This window comes from Opisthorchis viverrini (genome assembly GCF_000715545.1).
Source record: "Opisthorchis viverrini unplaced genomic scaffold opera_v5_137, whole genome shotgun sequence".
Classification (NCBI taxonomy): Eukaryota; Metazoa; Platyhelminthes; class Trematoda; order Opisthorchiida; family Opisthorchiidae; genus Opisthorchis; species Opisthorchis viverrini.
Window position 1 is genome coordinate 1,208,241 of NW_008751790.1, and position 22,626 is coordinate 1,230,866.

At 45.4% G+C, this 22,626-nt stretch overlaps 1 protein-coding gene across 1 annotated transcript in view; it reads left to right on the forward strand.

The window, feature by feature from the left end:
* Positions 1–22,559, forward strand: part of T265_14041 (hypothetical protein) — a gene marked incomplete at both ends in the record, with an annotated part of 23,525 nt that extends 966 nt beyond the window's left edge. The window contains 3 exons of the mRNA XM_009171749.1: positions 16,419–16,811; positions 18,826–19,211; positions 21,827–22,559. Coding sequence (XP_009170013.1) covers positions 16,419–16,811; positions 18,826–19,211; positions 21,827–22,285 — 1,238 coding nt within the window. The remainder of the gene's footprint in view (positions 1–16,418; positions 16,812–18,825; positions 19,212–21,826) is intronic.
* Positions 22,560–22,626: the final 67 nt, after the last annotated feature.

Here is a 22,626-nt window from a genome sequence, read left to right on the forward strand (position 1 = left end):
TGTGGGGTGAGTTTTCTCAAGGTCACAGATTCCGTGATTGACCTAAAGCAGTGAAAGCTGGTGACAAGTTATGGCTCAATCGGGCTTGAAGGTTATCCAGGTACTGCCACAATTGAGTTGCGTGTCCGAAAACTTCCATTTCTAACGTACCGTCAGTACGGTCTGCGTTCGAGGAGTATTCCAAAACTGTTCGTGGACGATGAGGATTCGTTTAGCTTCTGCCCGTGAATTGAAAACGAAATTCCTCTGTCGTCAGAACGCTTTCGACTTTATGGCCCTCGTCCGTCGCCGCTCCATCTATGGGAGGAGGTCCATACACCGATTCAAGGGATTTTGAAGAATGACATGATCAAAGAAGCCAGTGGTGCATACAATTCTCCAGTTGTGTTTGTAAGAAAGGCGAACGGAAAGTACAAGTTTTGCGTGGATTGCTGGCGCTTAAATGAACTGACCGTAAATCGGGTTGTAGCCTTGCCTTCGGTTGCGGAGACTTTCGATTCCTCCCATCATTCCCGATATTTCGCTATGTTTGAGTTGCCTTTTGGATACTGGCAGCTACCTATCACGGCGGAGGACCGGGAGAAAATGGCGTTTACGGTTGTTGCACCCAATAGCAATTAAGACGAATGCGGTTTGGTTTGTCTGAGGCTCCATTCACATCCCGGCGCTTGATGCTTCATTTCAAGAAGGGACTCCAGAATGTCGCCGTGTACGGAGACGACGTCAGTGTGAACAGCTACTAGGAACCAGAGCACGCAGTTCACTTGAAGGCTGTACTGAAGCGGATCCGGGAGGCTGGTCTGCCGATAAATGAAGTCAAGACCCAGCCCCCGTGAATTTCGGTGACACAGTTGTGGCATAAATTGGGTCACGGAAAAGTAGCCCACTTTCATAAAAATTGGCAAAGATCGAGGACTGCGTTGTTCCCAATTCAAAGCGTTTTATACGGCGGTTTCTTGAACGAAAAGCAAACCATAGCCGGTTTGTTAAGGATTTCAGCACAAGCGCTGCGCCACTGTACGACTTGCTCGGGCAAAATCGGAAGGTCGAATGGACCGGAGAAGCACATGGGACTTTTGAGCGTGTCCAAGCGCAGGTGTTGAATCAGCAACTGACTCTCAAACTGCCCAGGGTCGGAGAGATGTTCACTATTGCAGCGGACGCTAGTGATCGCGGCATCGGCGCAGTCATAAAGCAGCGGAATAGAGTTATCGAACACGCCAATCTTGTTATATGTTATTACACATGTAATGGTGAACGGTGATAATAACGATGGGGGAGACATGCGAGTAGTATGTTTGTTCTGGTAGATTTGCTTTCCGTCTCTTGAAAAGAAAGATCAGCTGCGGAATTTGTGAAGTAGCTTTGTAGCATTTACTTGGGTTCGGAGAACATTTAATGCATAACCTGGACAGTTCGGGAGGACGCGTTCAAGAGAAGATGGATGTTCAACTTTTGCAAATAGGATGCACGTCGGAGTTTTGCTTCCCTGTGTGATAGTCTGTAACAAGTCAGCTGGCATTTTCTTATAAATAACTCCGCAGCGAAGGTCTTCTTCCTTTCACTGGTATATATGCTGGTAGCTTTTCTAATGTGGAAATTGCACAACATGACATCACAGCAAACATTGATTTTGCCACAGACATTTGTTCCGCCACTTCGTCCATCACAAAAGCCTCCTAGAAATACGGTTCTCTCATCATTTCCTCGAACTAGCCGAACGCTTTACAAACAAGAAGGAACTGTCCACTTTCCACGAAGGTTTACCTAACCGGACGTCTAGTACTAAGTTCACCCGGAAGCAGGAGGAGGTAGTGCCCGGTTCTACAGAGCATATATGAGTTGCTTCATAAAACTTACCCGTTCCGTCGACCTTTATTACATCCGGGAAGCGTCAATACAGAGCTGTCTGCGGTCATCTGGAGGAAAAAATATGGCTTTAACAACCCCTGACCGCAGCGTAAGCACGCGTCCGATCTCCTGAGTTTTTTCGCGGATCAATGAAGTCTCATGTGACACAGTGTAATCCAACAAACCTCACGTGCTCAACAGAGATGACCAGCACGACCGTCAGTGGCTGCATGTGTCCTTGGTGGTAAATACCTTGCAGAATCTATCGGTTGCAAAATCTAACACTTTACACGATTGCGTTCGATGCTTAAGCAGAGTCCTGCATATGCATAACTCATCTTTGGCTACTCGTCGATACACCGAAATTCAATTGTTCAGAAAGTTTGGCACCTTATGGTTGTGTTCAAGATGAGGAGTGAGGACCGGGATATAGTTCTCATGCCTCCGTAGACAAAAACGCACTGGACAGCCAGTGCTTCGTATGCTGTAATTTGACAGTAAATAAGCTCAACTTAATTTATCCAGGTTCCACAACTTTTTACGGATATAGTTCTCATGCCTCCGTAGACAAAGGCGCACTGGACAGCCAGTGCTTCGTATGTTGTAAGTTGACAGTAAATAAACTCAATTTATCCAGGTTCCACAACTTTCTTCTTCCTTTCACTGGTATATATGCTGGTAGCTTTTCTAATGTGGAAATTGCACAACATGACATCACAGCAAACATTGATTTTGCCACAGACATTTGTTCCGCCACTTTGTCCATCACAAAAGCCTCCTAGAAATACGGTTCTCTCATCATTTCCTCGAACTAGCCGAACGCTTTACAAACAAGAAGGAACTGTCCACTTTCCACGAAGGTTTACCTAACCGGACGTCTGGTACTAAGTTCACCCGGAAGCAGGAGGGGGTAGTGCTTGGTTCTACAGAGCATATATGAGTTGCTTCATAAAACTTACCCGTTCCGTCGACCTTTATTACATCCGGGAAGCGTCAATACAGAGCTGTCTGCGGTCATCTGGAGGAAAAAATATGGCTTTAACAACCCCTGACCGCAGCGTAAGCACGCGTCCGATCTCCTGAGTTTTTTCGCGGATCAATGAAGTCTCATGTGACACAGTGTAATCCAACAAACCTCACGTGCTCAACAGAGATGACCAGCACGACCGTCAGTGGCTGCATGTGTCCTTGGTGGTAAATACCTTGCAGAATCTATCGGTTGCAGCATCTAGCACTTTACACGATTGCGTTCGATGCTTAAGCGGAGTCCTGCATATGCATAACTCATCTTTGGCTAGTCGTCGATATACCGAAATTCAATTGTTCAGAAATTTTGGCACCTTATGGTTTTGTTCAAGATGAGAATTGAGGACCGGGATATAGTTCTCATGCCTCCGTAGACAAAGGCGCACTGGACAGCCAGTGCTTCGTATGTTGTAAGTTGACAGTAAATAAACTCAATTTATCCAGGTTCCGCAACTTTTTATTCGTCTTGCAGAAAGCCTGCTGCACTTGTAGTACACCCGCTTGTGACGCAAAAATGTTTAGCGCCCCGAATACTGGCCACGCACAAATATGACACTGTTATCGTTCATGTATTCCTCTAACGCACACTCAAATTTCGTGAAGGATGAAAAGCAGATGACCCCCGATCCGTCAACAAAAATATCTCAAGCTAATTCGAAAGCCACAGAACAGAATTTTCAAAACCAACTGAACTCCAATAATTAAGAGATTATTCTATTCAAGAATAGTTGCGAAAAAATGAATGAAGACTAAAGTGTTTTTCGTTTGAACACATGCAAAAAATGCAACATTTTTATGTGAATATTTATAATGCACACGAAAAAGTTTTCCAGAAAAGAGCATTTTGCGGCCAGGGATCACCCACAAACCAATAACACCAATTAACATAAATAATAATAATGTTTATTCCCAACTTGTAGGTATGATACCGTCTGCCTTTGCCAGGACATAATCTGTTTGCACGAGCACTTACACGCGAACTCCAGCAGTACGCTAGTTTAGATTGCTGATAGTGCCGGTCTGTGATGACGCGGTGTCGGGAGGGATGCCTCCTTGATACGGTTTTAACGATCGCAGAAAGGCGCTTCTAGTAATGCGAAGCCTATCCCATACACGATGGCCATAAAATCAGGCCATTCACCTGGTCAAGGTGTGCTTTGGTTGCCTGAAATCCTGGACACAATTGCTCCCCGCGATTCTGGATCCACCCAATGCCAATTCTCAATGCTTACTCCAGACGATGTCAGAACTTCCAGAATGTTGTCGTCGCATGCACTATGTATTCAACGTGTATTTTGTTGGCTGAGGTTTAGGCTTTGACACGTGTTATGTATGGTTGCTGGTTGTTCTGATCGCTTCAGACCTAGAAACAAGCTGAGGCATTGCTCGTCTTGCATAGGGTGATTCGGAGAAAGGAACTTATTTATCTAGCGTCAGCTGGGTCAGACTAAGAAAAATAATTGAAAATATCAACACCTACGATGTTGTAGAAGGGATACCGGCGTGTGCCTGGGTCATAAAAACCAGTTGTTGTATGGACGCACACGATGTCAGTCACCAACGACAACAACGAAGAATGTTCTGACATGTAATAAGAAAACCGCAACACGCATTCCTATAGTCAGGCGAAAATAAAGCCTATATGCCAGGGCGGAAAAACAGCCTGTGCGTCTTCGTTTTACATGCGGCTTTCAGTGAAATTCGGAAACCGATGTCAGAGCGAGGCTGTTGAACAAAACGTAAGAAATTCCCTAAATAGTGTCTCAGCTCCGTACGGCCTCCAATATCAAGATTATTTCTCGCCGCACCTAGAGGAATACTGGACAGTCGATCTTCAGACCAACAATGAATATTTCCAGAAATGAATCAAGAGTTGAGCTTTATTTTCTTGTTAAATGTGAGTGTAAAATGACGCTATTAGACCATTGTGACCCTCCCGGATATAGACTGATCGATTGTCTCCATCTTTTAACAGATAGAGAGTGCCTTGCACCGGTAGCCAAGTTGACGCCGCGACTCTTATACTACTGTAGATATATGATAGCTTCTTCAGCAACGACCTAAGACGCCATTCAAAATAAGACCGTTAAATCCAGGATTCCTGAATCCGGTGAAGTGCTTCTAAAGGATTGCGCCCATCGTGGTTGTCAGAAAATCCAGTGGTGGCGTGCGCCTCTGTGCCGAGTTTCCTACCAGTATAAATAGGGCTTTGAACACTCATCAGTCTCCATGGCCTGATTATATTTTTCTCAAGCTTAACAACAGTACGTATTTTACAACGTTGAATCACTCAGAAGCCCACCTGCAATTTAAAGCAGCAGAGTAATCCAGAGATATTCTGATAATTGACACACCTTGGCCTATTTCTGTGTACCCGAATGACGTTTGGAATAGAAACTGTGTGAGCAATCTTTCGTCAGATTATGGATACGATGCCATTCGATGTACCGGAGTTGCTGCACTACTTTACGATATTGTCGGCGTGCGGGTCACTGGCGAAGACCTTCAGTCCTGTTCGGACTCCGTTCAACGGATAAACGACTATGGGAAAGAAATCGTGGGTTACTTGTTTTCACTATGCAGGCACGTCGCAGTCTGTACGACCCGTCAAGTTTTTATGCATTTGTGCAAATACCGCCTAAACTGAATGTTTTCGAATTCAAGTATATTGGGGGTGTTGATTGGCCACAACTGCGCCTTTCTGCCAATCATGCGCCACTAGCGTGGACCGTTCAATCAGTTTTCGAAAAGGGGCGTGGGTGCGGCTGGTCAAACGGACGTCAACCCGCATTAAGGGCAGTGAATCAGCCGATGCAGTCGGAAGTTCCACGTACGCTCTTCAACCCTTGAGTGTCTATCATTCTCACAACCGATATACAGAACCGTTGATTTGGAGCAGTTATAGCGGGCGCACTATCTGACCGTACTCAAAAGGTAATCGCTTACGCCGCGAAGTTGCTATCTCCGAATCACAGTTCCCACCACAGTTTGCTGTCGGCGCCTAGCACACTTTCACATTGGGCATCCAGGGATAAGCCACATGAAGGCCCTCACTCAAAAATTGTTGATTGTCCCGGTATGGATGAAAATATGCAGCATGTATATTGGAGCTGTTTCCAGTTTACGGCCAACAGAGTCTCCACAGCGCTGATCACTGCCAGAAGAGCCATGGTCGCTAATCGGTGTCGATTTTGCCGCACAAAATATCCGGCAAAGCCACCCAGTCGCCGCTGGTGAGTTTAGTACGAGGCATTGGTTTCAGTATTCGATAGCCCAGAAACTACTGTCTCTGACAATGACACTCAAATCACATCCGAGCAGTTTGGTGAATTCGTTCGAAGAATCAACGTCGTGCTTGTTATTTCCCAAATTGTCAGGACTGTTAGACTCCAGAAAATAATCCCAGAAACTTTCTGAGACCCTCAGACTTCACCATAATCGCAGCAAGTGTGCAATCAGGCTGTTAAGTGGTGGCGCGAGTACTCAATAAGCACGATCCGGGACGCTCGAGCGTTCTGGCGTGTTTGAGCAAGACCAAAAGAAATACCCCCGCCGAAATACCTCAATCCGTGAATCCGTGACTCCGTGATTGGACAGCCTGAGTTCAAGGTCAAAGGTGCGCTCCAAATATCAGCACCGCCCTCGTCCGGAGCAAATTTTGCTCTTCCTTACTGGTGAGTCTTTTTTCGAGACTAAGGTTCTCGAGTGCGGATCTCTGTTGGTTACAGCAGTCCGTCACCGTCTTCACATAATCGTCATAGGCCAAGCCAGCGCAACCTATGGGGTGTGATCACTTTACCTATAGTGGGCGAGTTAGTTCTTCCGAAAGCCATTACTGATCTGATGTTCCCAACCTATTCGGGAATGCTCGGAAGGCGTCCAAGTGTTCACCGGCCAGGTTTATGGCCCATATAATATGGAGCGCAGCGGCGCAGCATGGTAAATTCGATGCTTAACGGATAGGCTGTTGTCACGCCTACGCCACTGGTGACCAGGTCCATGAAAGCGGCCCTAACATTCCCAATTTGGATGAGGATATCGTTCTTGACTTGACCACCTGAACTCAGAGGTGGTCAGGTAGACAAATTTACCTACTGCTCCAATCGGCTCATCTGCTAGATTTCGATCCCATCCTCTTGTCGGACGGGAACTAGCTCTGTTTTCATGAATTCCTCTTTCCCTACGTTCGAAAAATAATATCAGAGAGCACCTTGAATGCCNGATAAGATCAGAGAGCACCTTGAATGCCACGGCCACCAGGCTGATGTCAGGGTGGTTTTCACGCAGCATCCACATACCGTTTTTGAGGACAGGAATAACTACCGACGTGTCCTATTCTACAGGCCTTTATTCCTCACTCCACATCACTCGATTGAGCCTTGTTGGATCGGTCCTCAGGGACTCTCCTCCTTCTTTGAAGAGGGGTGGATGCAGACTGTTCGGTCCTGGTGGCTTCTCACGTTTCGCTACCGATATTTCATACTCTATTTCTTCCAGTGAGCAATTAGGGTTTGCATTCCATTCGCCGATGTGCGCTATCTCCATAGCTGTTGCAGAAGGTCAGCTAAACTGCTCTTCGAATGGTTTGGACAGTCATCCAAGTCGATGGTTTTGTGGATCAAGTAATCACCCGCTGGCCATTGCTTTCCTAAGGCCAGTCGATCAGTTTTTTCAGGGCACGGTTGCTTCCAGTAGCAAAAGCCTTCTCCATCTCCCGAGTTTTCGATGTCCACCAGAGCTGTCGTTTTCTAAGGCTCTTCACTATTTGGCGTTTGATGGGTGTATGTGCGCTTTTGTACTCGTTACTCGCTGGCATGAATTTCCGTGCATCAATCAGGACTATTGATCTCGATAATATTGAGTATTCATTTAAATTTATCGGAAAAGTCGAACAGGCAGCACAGAATGCTGCTACTGTAGCTCCTTTCACATTTTGTCCATGTTCTCCTACCAGTACAGTATTGGTTCACTACATAGAATTTTTGAGCTTGCTCACATCGACGCTGCTGAACTGTGGTAGTTCTTCGATGGTGGATTGGCATGCTTCTTGCTGACTTGCGAGGGCCTGAAGGAAAAAGGACTGTCAGGCGTGCACGCACCAGGGCGTGATCGGAATCAAGTTATATGCCTAAATGAAACGACAGTCTCCACTTGTGGCTCTCCGTCGATGGCTGATGACCACGTGAACTAACTGGGTCCACGGATGCTTTGCAGTTGGTTGCTGCCAGGTTACACGATGCACCTATTTATGCGAAATGCTCGTACTGGTCACAGAAGTTGATGATCAGCACACAACTGGAGGAGTCGCTCTTTGTTGTCTGTGCGGTGAGCGTCGATTCTGAATCGACCGTCAAGGAGCTCAGACCACCGACTTAGGCACTGAGATTGGTCAGCGGCTAAAGCGCTAATTTACTGACCGGAAGTTCTGTGGTTCGAACCCGACCTCTGCATCTCGAGCTCCCCTAGCATTATTCAAGCCTTCGTGCCCCCTTCCAGTGTCATGGCAGCTAGGCACCGAAAGGGTGTTACAGCTGGACTATTATTATTATATTATTATAAACATGGACGATCTGGTCGCTTTGGTGAAACGCCTTAATACCCTCACACTCCTATTGCAGAGGATAATGTGACCATACCCCCAGACCGATGGGTTGACCGACGGTTCATCTAGTGCCCTTTCGGTGCCTAGCTGCCATGCAAACGGAAGGATACACGATGGTGAAGATAGTGTCAAGTTGCCCCAAGCCTAAGGCATGTGAGGTTGGGTTCGAACAGTGAACTTTCCGGTCCGTTAGCTGACGCCCACCACTCAGCTATCTCTAGCCCGTAGTGCCTCGTAGTACGAGGTCTCGCTAACCTTGGTCTGATTGCTCCCCTCTGGCCTTCCTTGCATGACTATATCTTGTGGAGAGAAGTTCCCGTCGACGCAACATGCGGGATCCTTTCAGCATTCAAGCCCGACCACTACGTCAAAGTGGCAGCTTTAGGTCGGGGGAATAGGTATAACTCTAGTCTCACTCCGTTTTTTGTTGAGGCGGTCTACATCTTCGAGACGGAGGCAAATACTTTAGACAAGCACTGACTAAGGATTTCACCACCATCTTTGAAGATCGCTGGTGGGAGTTCGTCAGGATCAGCAGCCCGTTAACGCTTGAAGGAAAAGCAGACTTTCGTTTATTTCCGAAGCCACCGGGGAAATAAAGTTCACTCTTCATGAATGTGTTGCCATTTTTGAGTCTGGCTGAGCAACTGCACATGGTCAGTTGGTTTGCTTTTCAAATAATTTAACCCAACGGTTCAGCTGGTCTTTTTCAGAGATAGGCGAGTCCTTGTTATTAGCGATTGTTTCGCTCACCGGAGACCTCTTTGGACCTGTCGATCGTATCAGCTGGGCTAGCTTACGCACATTTACAGAGTTTCTCGTCTCCTCCACCTCTTCAGCTTCCTGAATTCCCACAGGTTTTCTTGTTCACCTGACGTCTGACAGTTCATATAGTGGTATTATAGTCCCCACCAGGAGGGGCGTGTGTTCGAGATTCGAGCAACTTTAGAATGTTGCTTGAGGTTTTAGCTCTTAGATCTAGTTGCTCGTTTCCTTCCACGGGTGCAGCGCTCAGCATCTTACTGGGTGACGGACAGTACCTCACAGTAAGAGTTACTATGAGATGTATCGTCCGAAAAGAGCTTGAATAGGTGGTTTTGTTTCACACCAGAGCCCGAGAGCTCAATGAATAGACAAAGTCTGTGCATTTTACGCGCTTCTGAAAACCGCAACGGGAAGCAACAACCAACATAATCATCATTCAGATCGACGTAAATATTCCAGAACGTGCGACAATCTGTAATTGACCCACGCCACCTATGATTTATGGGAGTGCAGTGTATCTGTGTAGGTTAGTTCGCATGCATTCATGCGCGTTCCTTTCCGCAGCATTCACCAGTGTCTGAGCTCCTGACCCGCCGCAAAAAAGGCATTTAAAACGTCTTAGAAGCTGTCTTTGAGTTTTTCAGAGCTAAAGGCCTTCGGGGCGTAAGCAGATTGGGTGGACAGGTAGCGGTTTTCGGCGCGTTAATGGGATGGTCTCACAGATGTTGCCAAACGAACTACATAGGGGCGAAAAAAGCATTCACCAGTGTCTGAGCTCCTGACCCGCCGCAAAAAAGGCATTTAAAACGTCTTAGAAGCTGTCTTTGAGTTTTTCAGAGCTAAAGGCCTTCGGGGCGTAAGCAGATTGGGTGGACAGGTAGCGGTTTTCGGCGCTTTAGTGGGATGGTCTCACGGATGTTGCCAAATGAACTACATAGGGGCGAAAAAAGTGGAATCGTCCAGCTGTAGCACCCTTTCGGTGCTTAACTGCCATGCCACCTGAAGGAAGCACGAGGGCTGGGATACTGCCAGGTTGTCCAAGCCTAGACAGGGAGAGTCAGTAGGCAGAGGTCGGGTTTGAACCACGGACCTTCCGGTTAGTAAATGCGTGTTCTAACCACAGCCGTCCCGCACAAAAGCGAGTATCATTGGGTGACTGTTGAACCAGATACTCTTCAGCTTGGTGGCTTAGTACAAGAGCACCCAGTAGCGTCGCCTTCTGGCGCGGCAGAGGTTTGCCAATGGAAGCGAGAGGAAGCCGCTAAGGATGCGGTTCGTTGTCATAAGTGGGATGGGATACTGCCAGAACGCCCAGGCCTAGACAGAGGACGATTAGCGTCTTCAACCAAAGTCTGACTCGAAGACTTAATCACATAGTGGCGATGGTTGGCTTAAGACCGTCGGAGCAGCCTGCCTTCTTGAGGGGCAGGTCGCCACACATGTTTCAGTCGCCGGCCTAGAGGACCAGGAGACTTAGTAAAACCTCTAATCATTGACGGACCTGATATGATAGTCCATATGAGTATCACAAGTATAGCTCAATGGGTTGCGTAGTTACACATCTCGTCACACCGCTATACGACCAGTCTCTTCATAACGAAGTCCAGTCTCTTCTCCCTTGGCCGGATAACCAAACCAATAAACCAAACACTATTACAACCCTCATCTAACCACGTTTCTAGTTGGCAGCTACTGCTCTAGTCGTCTGCGTGGTTTATACTTAGTTTAATCCTTCAGCTGTGGTGCTGTTTTAGGGCATAACTGCCATGCCACTTGGGAGAAGCATCAGGACTGAGACTGACTGCTGACCTGACTGCACAAGTCTAACAAGAACAATCAGAAAGCCAGGGGTAGACTTATCGGTCGTGGAGTATGCTTTGACCTCTGGGCGGAGTCATTTTCGTGGTACTCCTTTGTCGGTTCATCGTCGTTGGCAGCATGACATCAGTGTTCAACACTAGTACTTCACTGCCGTACAACCTGGTTTATTTGAAGGCCTTCTTGTGAAGAAAAGAATAGAAGTGAGTGGGAAAGGGATTTGGATGCGTACACTTCTGTCGGTTTCTGGGCTATTTTTGTTTCCATTTCGTATGGTCTTTCGTATATATTTCTTCGGTTTCCAGCTCCTAGCGCGGAAAGTAGTGCGCTGAGATTTCAACCCAACTGTTTGTTTCTATGCCAATGTCGAGATCGCTGCTGGTTTATATCGTCAAATCGAAATTATCGTTTTTCAAGAATGTCCGTGTTCAGTCAATTGTCATTGATGGGAACGAGGCTGGCTTGGGTGAATCCTTCAGTATGTTTGTAAGTGTTATTAGCTTTTGTCTTACTCCGGTAAATATCTTGTTTGTTCCCAATACTTTATGTCATGCTTCTGAAGCCTGTACTAGAGGCAGCGATGGGGTAGACCGTTTCAATCTGAGGATCCTGCAAAGTGAAGTGTATAAGGGGATAGAGTTTATTTGCCCTGCTTTTCCAGTAAATATTCCATTCTCGAAGACATCCTACAGGTCAGAAGTACCTACCAAAATCAACTGAGAGGTCCTAAAACTTTCACTCCAGATCGATTAACTCTCAAAAGCAAACCTCTATTCCATTAGCGATTAATTAGCTGTCAGTCTTGAATTCTCGGAGCTTGCTGAAAATATTCCAGAAGGCCACCACATAGAGGTATAAATCGTGTGTGACTCACAATAGCTTGAAACACGAAACTCTGCCTCTGAGCTGTCTGACTGACGCGATCTCTACGTTAAACGAAAGAGAGAATTAACTTGACACACTTATGCATTGAAGCATCCTTGACAAGACAAATGAACAGCAAACTAAAGATAAGACTGCGATTACGTTATCCTTAACCACCTCCACAAACCGGATCTATTTGATAAAACGGGAAACTATAGACTGAAGAATCTACTGTACTCGGGGCTTCTATCCCAAACATACAGTAGTTTTGACAGATCATAGACTGTCCAGATCTGCAGATCTATCCGGATATCCTGGTTCACCGTATGTTTTCATGCACACGTCAAATGCTTCAGTGCGGATGAACTCAACTGATTCGTCTATTGTGCAATCCATTGGAAGACATTCCATGATCACAAATTTCACATGAAGATCTGTGACGAACCAATAAGCAATAGCTGTTTTTGATGTATTATGCCTGGGTAGGATAGGCAGGAATGTGCAAAAGCCAGGTCACAGAACAATGAGAGGCAGCTGAAAGCGAAACTTCAGAAATCAGCCCTTGTCACTTGACTGCCTGTGATAGCAACATCACCCAATGCTTGTAGTGTTTGACGCGTTTGTGATCTCACAGGGATGCAGCAAAGCTAGATCATGCTGAGAAATTCAGAAATATAGTGGAGTTCTTTTATGCTATGTAGAGCAATCCAAAACGAAACGATTTTATCGAATCTGGGTCTTACAATACAACTGTTTCGGCACTGAGATTCGCATGAACATTTTGGGGTTCAAACTGGAGAAATTCCGTGTGGTAGTTTGAAGACCCTACTTAATTCAAAACGCCTATGCAAGCACGAGCTAATCATAATGCCACTCAGCCACGTGGACGTGAGCAGTAGCGTTCGAACCTTTACCAGGAAGACTTTGGGTTCAAATACTCCTAAACCTTCGGGATTCAAACTGCTGGTGGTTCTCAACTGGGCTGGAATATTTGATCTGTGTTTCTCGGTCGTTTGCCCTTCGCTTGATGAACGAAATCTAGATTTAAAACTCTTGTACTCTCCGCGGTAACCACAAATAATTTGCCTGAAGCATTCGTTCAGCAGATAGGCCAAACAAAGCGTGGGCGAAAGCGTTGCCAGGTTACCTAGACGATATGCATATCATGACTGGATATGAACCACATGTTTCTCGCTCAGAAATCTCACAACTTATCGTCAGGCTCATCTAAGGAGTTTATAGTTCATAAAACCTTATGAGTTCATCGCCAAATAATAATAGTGATAGTAATAGTGATAAATTATAATGATAATCGTTCAGCTGTAATACCCTTTCGGTGTCTAGCTGCCAGCCACCCGGTATGTTTCTCGCTCAGAAATCTCACAACTTATCGTCAGGCTCATCTAAGGAGTTTATAGTTCATAAAACCTTATGAGTTCATCGCCAAATAATAATAGTGATAGTAATAGTGATAAATTATAATGATAATCGTTCAGCTGTAATACCCTTTCGGTGTCTAGCTGCCATGCCACCCGGTGGAAGCACAAGAGCTGAGATAATGCCAGGTGGCTCAAGCCTATATAGGAGCAGTCGAAGTGCATAGTTAGAGGGGGTTCAAACCATGGTCCATGCGGTCAGTAATTTCGCGTCCTAACCACTGAGGCATCTTGATTCACAGATGGAGCTACACAGTTCGTCAGAAACACGGTCAACTCGCAAGCATACTAATAAGCCACCTGAAAATATAATCCATTAAGGGGTTCAATACTAGCGAGTTCAAACTCTAGTCAGAACTGACAGGATCCGAACCGCTGACTTGCTATAATTGGGATACAGCAGTTGTAAATTTCTCTTTGGTATTCTAGTCATGACTGAAAACTCAAGTCTTCCATTTGCAGTGTGTTTTGTTCTTTTGAGGCTGTACACCACTGCTATTCAAATGCGGCTAATCACTAACACATACGAATTCACAGTCGAGAACGTCAACCGATTACGGGCTTTGTTCTGCTTGACTGTCCCACCGAGTAACGACCCCCTTGAAGTTTTTTAGCAAACAACTTACGACATAACATCCGCCAAGTGTTGTTCATCTACACAACTCAGAGTGGCCGGATTCGTGCGGCAGCGGCGATGGATGAATAATGAAAACCTTCAACCTTCAAACCGTGTTGCGGCGGTCTCCAAAATTCCTCGCTCCTGAGCATGTCTCAAGTAGTTTAAATCGTCCGAACTAAGTTTTGAATTATTTGCACTACAGAACAGAGGAACGTGATTTTTGGTGGGCGCGAAACACGACGGAGGTGACACACAGTTGGAAGTTTCTGAGGCATCAAGGCACACCAATTTTGTTCACAAAATAAGTCCAGGGTGATTGACGCTGGGAAGCTACCAATGTATGTGTGCCGGTTTCCTCCTTCCAGCTGAATGCCGGTTCAACACGTTCATTCCCCATTATGAAGAAAGAACTGCGACCACCTGAACGACGGTTTCTCTAGCATGGTTTGGTATTTACACGAGTGAATACCTAAGCAATGACAATAAAGTTTTACGATTTTATGCATTACGGTTGTTTGCCGCACCCGAAGCATGTACTGCTTTTGATGGCATTACTTTATTAAGCCCATCGTCATAAAGCACTCAGGCAATGAGTGAATAAACTTATAGGATGCATGCAGTTCACCTCAGTAGAATAACATAAGCCTAGTAGTGAATGTTTCTTCGGCTGTCATTCGGTCGGTAATATCTAAGCGATGCGTATATTATCATCATTTTTGCATACTTGTACGTGTGAAATGTTTATTTTTGGTACTGATCTCAGTTTACTCAGCGAGGTGCCGAGGTTGGTGAAGTAATCACACTGATATGTTTTTTCTTCCACTTTATTTCCGCTGCTCTTCCCTTTTCCAGAACTGCAACACCAATTCGACACTGTCTTGGCGGAAGTCGGGCGTATGTGCTCTAGACACGTGGATTCCAATATCGGAGAGTGGTGCCAGTGGCTTTTTGCACACATTGGAGATGCCCGAGATGCCCTCGTTGTATGTATGTTCCGCATTTACTCCACTCGATTTCTGTCAAACTAGACTGTTGAGCTGAAATGTACGAATGAATCCAACTCGATATTTGGGTCCGCGAAGGTCCCTCTAAAGTGTTCAACGGAAGATGATCAAGGAGTGGCTTGCGTATCTATCGAGGACGCAACTGGATCGGAGTTGGATTCACTTTATTGTGAGTCATACGTGAATATTTGCTGGTTGCCTAATAATGATGCCAAATCTCCAGGGGAAGAATGTAATGTTCAGGGCTAGAATTCCTAATGGGTTCGTGTCCATCGTTGGCTTCTCCATTCCCCCCACTCAAGATGGGTGATTCAATTGTATTTCGACCCTCTACCCGTTTCATAACCAAACTAATCACGACAAGAGCATATCGACTGTTGTACTCACTGGCTTCGATCCTCTGTCCCTTCATTTCCTCAATGAGCGATGGAGTTTTCCGAGTCGTATCAAAAGGGTCTGAGTCATTAAACGATGACTAGTAATCGCAAGTTTCTTCGCATCCTCTTGTTATGGTTCGTCTGCTTCCAGTTTGTCCCTTTTCCCAACCAAACAAATCAAGCCTGACAAGGACTCGAAAAGACAAGCTCTGGTTGTCTGTCGTAAGAGTTTCTCAAATTACTTGAGCAGGCGTTAAAGAATTGGCTCAAACGCTTCGGATGTGGCTCCGGGTCTATGGTCGGGAGAGAGTTTCTTATAATTTGACCTTATACAGCTCTCGCTGTATCTCAAAAGTCCCATCTTTGAAGCCTTCTGCAAGAAGATCCTACTCAGTGCCGTCCCTTGTGGAGAAGGACGACGAGAGACGTAGTTGCAATATGGTGTGCAAGTCTGTTGTTGCACAATAAGCGTTTTCAATATATCTCGTTCTTGATGCCGTTGCAACCCCCCTCTGTGGCATTGCTACATAGGTTTTATAGCGTCATTTGTGCATGTGGAACATCAATGAGCGTCGTAGCACGATAAGTCCAATTCATCCGGGAAATGCGTGTTGATATTTATCTCAGTGGTTAGACCGCGAATTTACTGACCGAAAGGTCCGTGGTTCGGACCCGACATCTGCCTCTCGATTTCCTCTGTCTAGGCTTGGGCAACCTGGCAGCATCCCAACCCTCGTGCTTCCTTCGGGTGGCGTGACGGCTAGGCATCGAAAGGGTCTTACAGATGAACTATTATCTTTCATCTTCAGTTCTATCAGATATCTATGGCTTAGTTGATACGTAATTAGTTTTCGCAATCCACCCTCTAGATACAGTAAGAGCCCTGACTCGTACTATTTCTGAAACGGAATATCACTTTTTAATGAATCCTTTCCACCGTCCACGTTATGTGCGAACGATTTTTTTATGCATATATTCTGAGGCCTCACAGACCAGTATTTCTTGTTTCTTGTTTTCAACAGACTACTATTTTCACGTTTGTTATGTCCTCCTCAGTGTATTACCTATTCGCACATGCGTACAACCCACCGGCCTGCAAAACCGCTCCACCTCGATCCGTTCGAGTTAGTCCAGTGAGATTTCATCAGGCAAACGCTGTTAACAATGGAGGACCAGATGGGTTGTGGCCACTCCAAACTCCCATTCTGATTGGTCACGCTGGTGCTGGCATGAAACATGTGCACCATGAAAGTGATCGACTGTGGCCGGACAACACAATTTGTGCCTTTCGTCGGGCCGAACAGTTGGGGTTGCCAATGGTGGAGTGTGACGCCACAGTTACGAAAGACTACAAGGCTGTGTTGCTGCATCACAACTTTACTGTGCGCTTTCACACAGACCCTTTCAGCGTGAAGGATTGCAACCGAAGCTTCAATCTGGCGCATTTACGTAAGCAGTTCTGGTTGACAGACGAAGGTTCTTGTCCGTTTTCAGTTACAAAGTTGCTGATCATTTGTGGATTGGTGTTTTTTATGGGCTTCCGGGTTGATCAACCACAGTAGTTTGCCCAATCAAAATCAGACTTAGGTGTGAGTAACCCAACCTTTGAGGACTTGGTCTGGTGGAAAAGACTGGCATTCCGACGCACTCATCGTATATCCAAAGATGAGATTCGCGTTTCCCGTTAAATTTTCCCCATATAATAGCGGGTCGTTTCTCACTCACCAAACATAGCGTTCTTCTGTTCTGCTATGCAAATAATTCAAAGCTCAGTCCAAATGATCTAATCTACTTGAGACACGCACAGGGAGCGAATTGATAGCGAACAAGCATTTTAGAATTATTTATGTCAAAGCAGGATGCCACAGGCGCAAGTGTTGTCGTCAAACCCTGTGATTGCACTTTGGGACTTTTCAATAGAACACAATCGTTAGCCAGAAGCAAAGTACGGACCTTTGAATCACACAGCATTAGTTTGAAAAAAAAAGGTTTTGAATTAAACGTATGACCTTCCAGATAATAGTGAATAGCCACACTATCTGAATTTCGAGAAGCTTCCGCGCATATTGCAGTCCGATGCAAACCGAATAGCATCGGCACCACAACGCAGTTTCGTATTAATGTTGATGTCTGCAGGCGTAGTCCCCACAACCAGAATGGGAACACTTGCCACGATTGACAAATTAGTTTGGGCAGCCAGTTTTCCGAGTGATGATCCACAGCGCTCCTCTGTTCAGGGAACCAAAGGCCTTTGTGAAATCAACGGACAAAACGTAACTGACGGCACTTTTGTTGTACTCTTGTCATTTCGAAGGTAAGGTTAACGTTACTTCGTCCCTTCTACGCTAAAGCGAATTCAATCAAAATATCCGCTTTCATCCGGTTAGCCAAAATATAGGCCAGGATATTGCCAGCACCACAAAGCAGACGCATTCCACGGTAATTTTCTACTTTTCGCCTGCTTTCTATTTGCATGAAGACGTTATGGTGGCATCTTTGTAGCCCGGTGGGACATCCTCACCTCTCCATCTCGGACAGATTACTTGAAGAAATATATGAGTGGTTTCCTTTATAAAAATATATGTCGTATTTCTTGTCCATCAGACTGGAACATTTCGGTGGATAGTCCTTCATTGTCAAAGACCTGTCTGATATTTGTGAAATTCTCGTTTGTAGTTCTTCCAACATTATGGGATCGTCCATATGGTTCTGCTCTGTATGGGCTGGTATTTGATTCATTTGAATCTGTTGGCTTCCCGATGGACAGTTAAAAGGTGTGGAGAAGTCGGCCTTTCTTACACCTAATTTTGTGGCTTTTTGACACGTCCAGATGTCTCGGAGAAGTTGCAGACATTGAGTTTTGGGTCTATAGACATGTTTCAATGCTTCAAAGAACTCTTTCTGAAGACGGTGATCTGCGTAAAACTGGATATTTACATTGCATTTCAAAAGTGACACAAGCGTTCCGTGAAATTGGTATTTTGGCGATAGAATGAAAACTGCATTCTTTCTCTTAACAATGAAAGAAACCACACTCAATCACTCAGTCCTTTTTCACCGATTTCTTCAATCCTGAGCGGTGCAAGCCACCTAATGACCCCTCGCATGTACTGTGAGACTCGTCTTTTCAGTTGATAATTAGGACTCTCACTCCGACAAGCACAGTGTATACACTCTTACCAATTAAAACCGTATATATTCAATTGCGTCCTATGCAACTGAGGGAAAAATTTCAGTTATTGAGTTCATGTGTCTCTGCTCATTCCTCTCATTTCTGAAGTGCCATATATTTCCGTTCCATGCGGTTTTATTCTAGATGGACATTACACACATTGGCCCTCCCTTGAGGAAGACAGCTTGCTAAAATCGACCAGTGATTTATCTTGTCTTTTATTGCTGCTGTCTGCTTTTCCGTCTTCTGATTAGCCGTCAATGATAGGTGAGCTATTCCTTTTTCCCGTAGCCGATCCACCGGTCGACGAGCAAACTACTAATTTGGTGGTCCGTTACTCATTTTCCGAGCTAAGGGGTCTCCTTGGTCGTGACCCCAGTGCTCGTCCAATCGAAGACTCGAGCAGTGGGTGTATAACACATCCGAAAGCGCTCACTTCGACTGATCCACTACCGGATGTACAAGGTGTTCATGGACATCCTCTGCCCGAATTGGCGGATGCGTTCCGCCAAACTTCCACCCAACTGGGATTTAATGTTGAATTAAAATACCCCAGGGAAACGCTGTTGGGAAAGATCACACGCGCGATCCATGAAGATGTGCCAATCACCCCGAATTTGGCGGGCCCTCATTCTTATTTTGCGAAAATAAACAAGTTCTGTGACAAAATTTTAGACGTAAGTTATTTCTCTCATGCCCTATGAATGATTGATTTGTCGGTCACTGTCTGTCCGAAATACTGTTCACCTAAAGGGTGTCACAGCCTCTATAATACACCGGTTCCCCCTAATATCGAGTTTCATGCTTCCCGGCTTTCCCAAAGGTGTTTTCTGTTTGGTAATATCATAAAGCTAGAAAGTCCATGGGACTGGGGAATAAGGTCCCGGTTGCATAAACACTCAAACTGACTTCGAACCACTATATTCTTGGGTCAGTCAATCCCACTTATTTTTGTGACAAAATCTCCACGTACTGTGTAACCGAAAAACACGACCATACATTCCGAGTTGCTTACGTCTGCTCGGGGTTTGTGGTCTGAAGAAATTATTTCCACAATCACCGGGTCTGAATTCGTCAGACTTATCTTTGAGCTTACGTTGAGGAACTAAATAGTAAAATTATAAAAATGCTGTTCCACGTTACGAATGTTCGTAAAGCTGGAGCATGTCGAATCACCCAAAGCTATTTATGAACATGTTCTCTAATTTATCCATACATCATATGTGTTACTTCCCCCAATTTTTCTGCGTTTTGTCGAACTTGACAAGAAAAATCTGCCAATCCTGTTTGCCATCATCGACTGAAAGTTTGTGTAGCGTTCGTCCACCAGTTGTTCGCAGTTTCTGATTGAATCGCACTCCGCTGTTAGCTTCAGCTTCCCTTGTCTATTAGAATTATATTAGGCGAGCTTTTTTTTACTGTGTTTAAAGTTGGGGCTAAGAGCCATTCATCACGGCTTGCACACACCATGATGAAGCTTAGCTCTACCCGGTTGAACCCAATGCTCGCGTGCGCGTGGTGAGATGTGCCGGAATGATATGAGCACACTCTTCGCCTGCTATTAGCTGGACGGGATAACCACGGACTACCCGGATCACTGGACCGGAATGTGCTCTGCGATGAAGGTCGGTTAATAGAATGTGGCGGGTGAGAATCAAGAAACTGATGAATTACCAAATGTCCCACATTACTGTTTCCACTAGATAATTCTGTGTATTAAAGAATCGAGAATTATGTCGAGTAACAAAGTAACTGTACAAAAATTACCGGAAGACACCACCCGTCGAATGCTGTCTTATTCCTGGGGTGATTTCCACATTCTTACCGCAGTCCCGATCAACACGCTGTAACAGTTTTGTCATAACTGGTCCCTCCTATAGTATTACCATATGATTGAACGTAACATTTGGAAGGGATAAATTGGTTTGCAGACATGTAGTTCCCACTTTTAAAGTGCAGAGTGCTACTGTAAACCTGGATGAATCAAGCTCAAACCTCACACGCATGTGCAGATTCATTTAACTGGAGAGCTTCGTATGTTCTAACTGTCTGAGAAAGTCGAAGTTACTTCTGGAATCCCCAAGGTCAGTGTAGCTTCCATACACTTGGAGCCGGTCGATTTCAGTTTCCTTCGAAAGTATACTGCACTACCGTGTTGTGATTTCTCGTGCTCTGTGGATCAGAGGTGTGGTCTTAATGATACTGATTGTTTGGTCGCCGTTGTGTCTGCCATATTGCAGGGTCTGGTGGGAACGTCGGTCAGTCATTCTGGACTGTTTCAGATGGCTTGTGGAAGACAACCTGCCTAAGTTAGACAATCTAGTTATACTTCGTAGATGTATCAGAAGACTATTTACCTCGCAGAGCGGCTCCTGCGAGTAGAGCAAAAACAACCAGTCGGTCAGTTGTTGAAAGCCCATGTCAAATAGTGACTCGATAAACACTTGGCGTATGATAACCTCGGCGAGTACTTCGGGAGTATGAAAGAGCTCTCTGAGGGCAAATTTTATGATGAATATGTAAATCATCTATTTGTATTCGCCCCCTTGACTGAACCACTACTATCCGGTGTCGAGTAGAGTGCCTTATCGCAGTTACCATCCCCTCTCGCTATAATGATATCGGAGAAAGCTAACGGAGTCGGTCCCCTTCTGAACAGACCACATGATTGACCAGAAGCAGTTACCTCTAGAAGGATTATAGCCGTCGCAGTCAGTCTTAAGAGATCAGCCAACATCATTCCTTTCCGAGGAAAGCTGCCATGTATGAATGAGGGGAAAGGATAATAGTACAGGTTTTTACTTTAGTCTGCATGATTTCAATGTTGTTTTATATCGTTTTTGGTATCAGAAGTGTAAAGGACCCTTTCCGTTCACAATGGATTCTGGGTGACTGACAATATAGGGGGGGGGGCTATGTAGATGGCAGTACCACAGAAGGGCTTTATCCATCTTCCCGCTAGCGAGGCTGGCTCCATTTATCGTATCCTTGACCAAAGAATGATCGGTCCAATATTGTAGAGTTTTGAGGTATAACACTAAACCACGTCATGAAAAAGTCAGCAGTTTTCTACTCACAGTTGAAACCATTGGCTTGTGTTTGTCAACAGCTCGGTGCTGGCCGCCGTTGTCGACTTATGATTACTCGATCTAGCCATCTTGTACCGTATCGAAATTAACTCCTACAAATGTATTCTACTCCTACTTCGTTTATTCACCAACTTTATAATTTACCATCATTGCTTCTTCCATTGTGTAGCATCCACTGCTCTGATCTTCCTGTTAATCCACAGACTATCTGGAAAAACGCCGGTGATCGGGTTGTTATCTTGTCTTCCTTCAATGCTGACGTATGTGCCGTACTTCGCCTCAAACAGTCGCACTTGCCTGTAATGTTCATCACTCGTGGTGGGGTTCCATCGCCCACAGAACCGCCAGATATGTTCCACGTGGACCTGCGACATACCAGCTTGGCAGTTGCAACGTCCTGGGCACAGATAATGGGTTTGGATGGAGTGGTCACTCTGGGTTCGCATTTTGGTTCTGACCCCAAAGAACATCCCATAACCGAGGACGAGATATCGCAAAATGCCTCAGATTTGACAGAAAAATGTCTGGCGTGTTTTGTTTATGGATCTGGTGTGTCCGAGGACGAATTCTTTGCCAAAGCTACCAAATACGGACTTACTGGCGTGATAATCGATCGCGTTGATGGCTATGTGCAAGAACACTGTGACGGAATCTCATTATGAGCTGATTTTTCACTCATATCTACATTGCGCCGGGTATAGACTTAGTACAACTGACATTGAACAGTCCTGACTGTTTTCCTACAATCTTGGTTTTCGCCTCGGTTTCCTTCTCTCAGGTCATTTTATTCGCCACTGAATGTTCCACTTATATTTGCTGGTGACATTTTCGACAATCATATTTTTGCTCTTTCTTACCTTCTTTTGGACGTGGTGTCCTATCACCTATCGGATAACTTCAAATAGGGTGGAAGTGGTGGCTGTACGGGAAGTTCCGGCACTCTGATGATAGCCACTTCTGACCCTGCATTCACCTACCGGCCTGGGGTGATCGGTCCTACTGT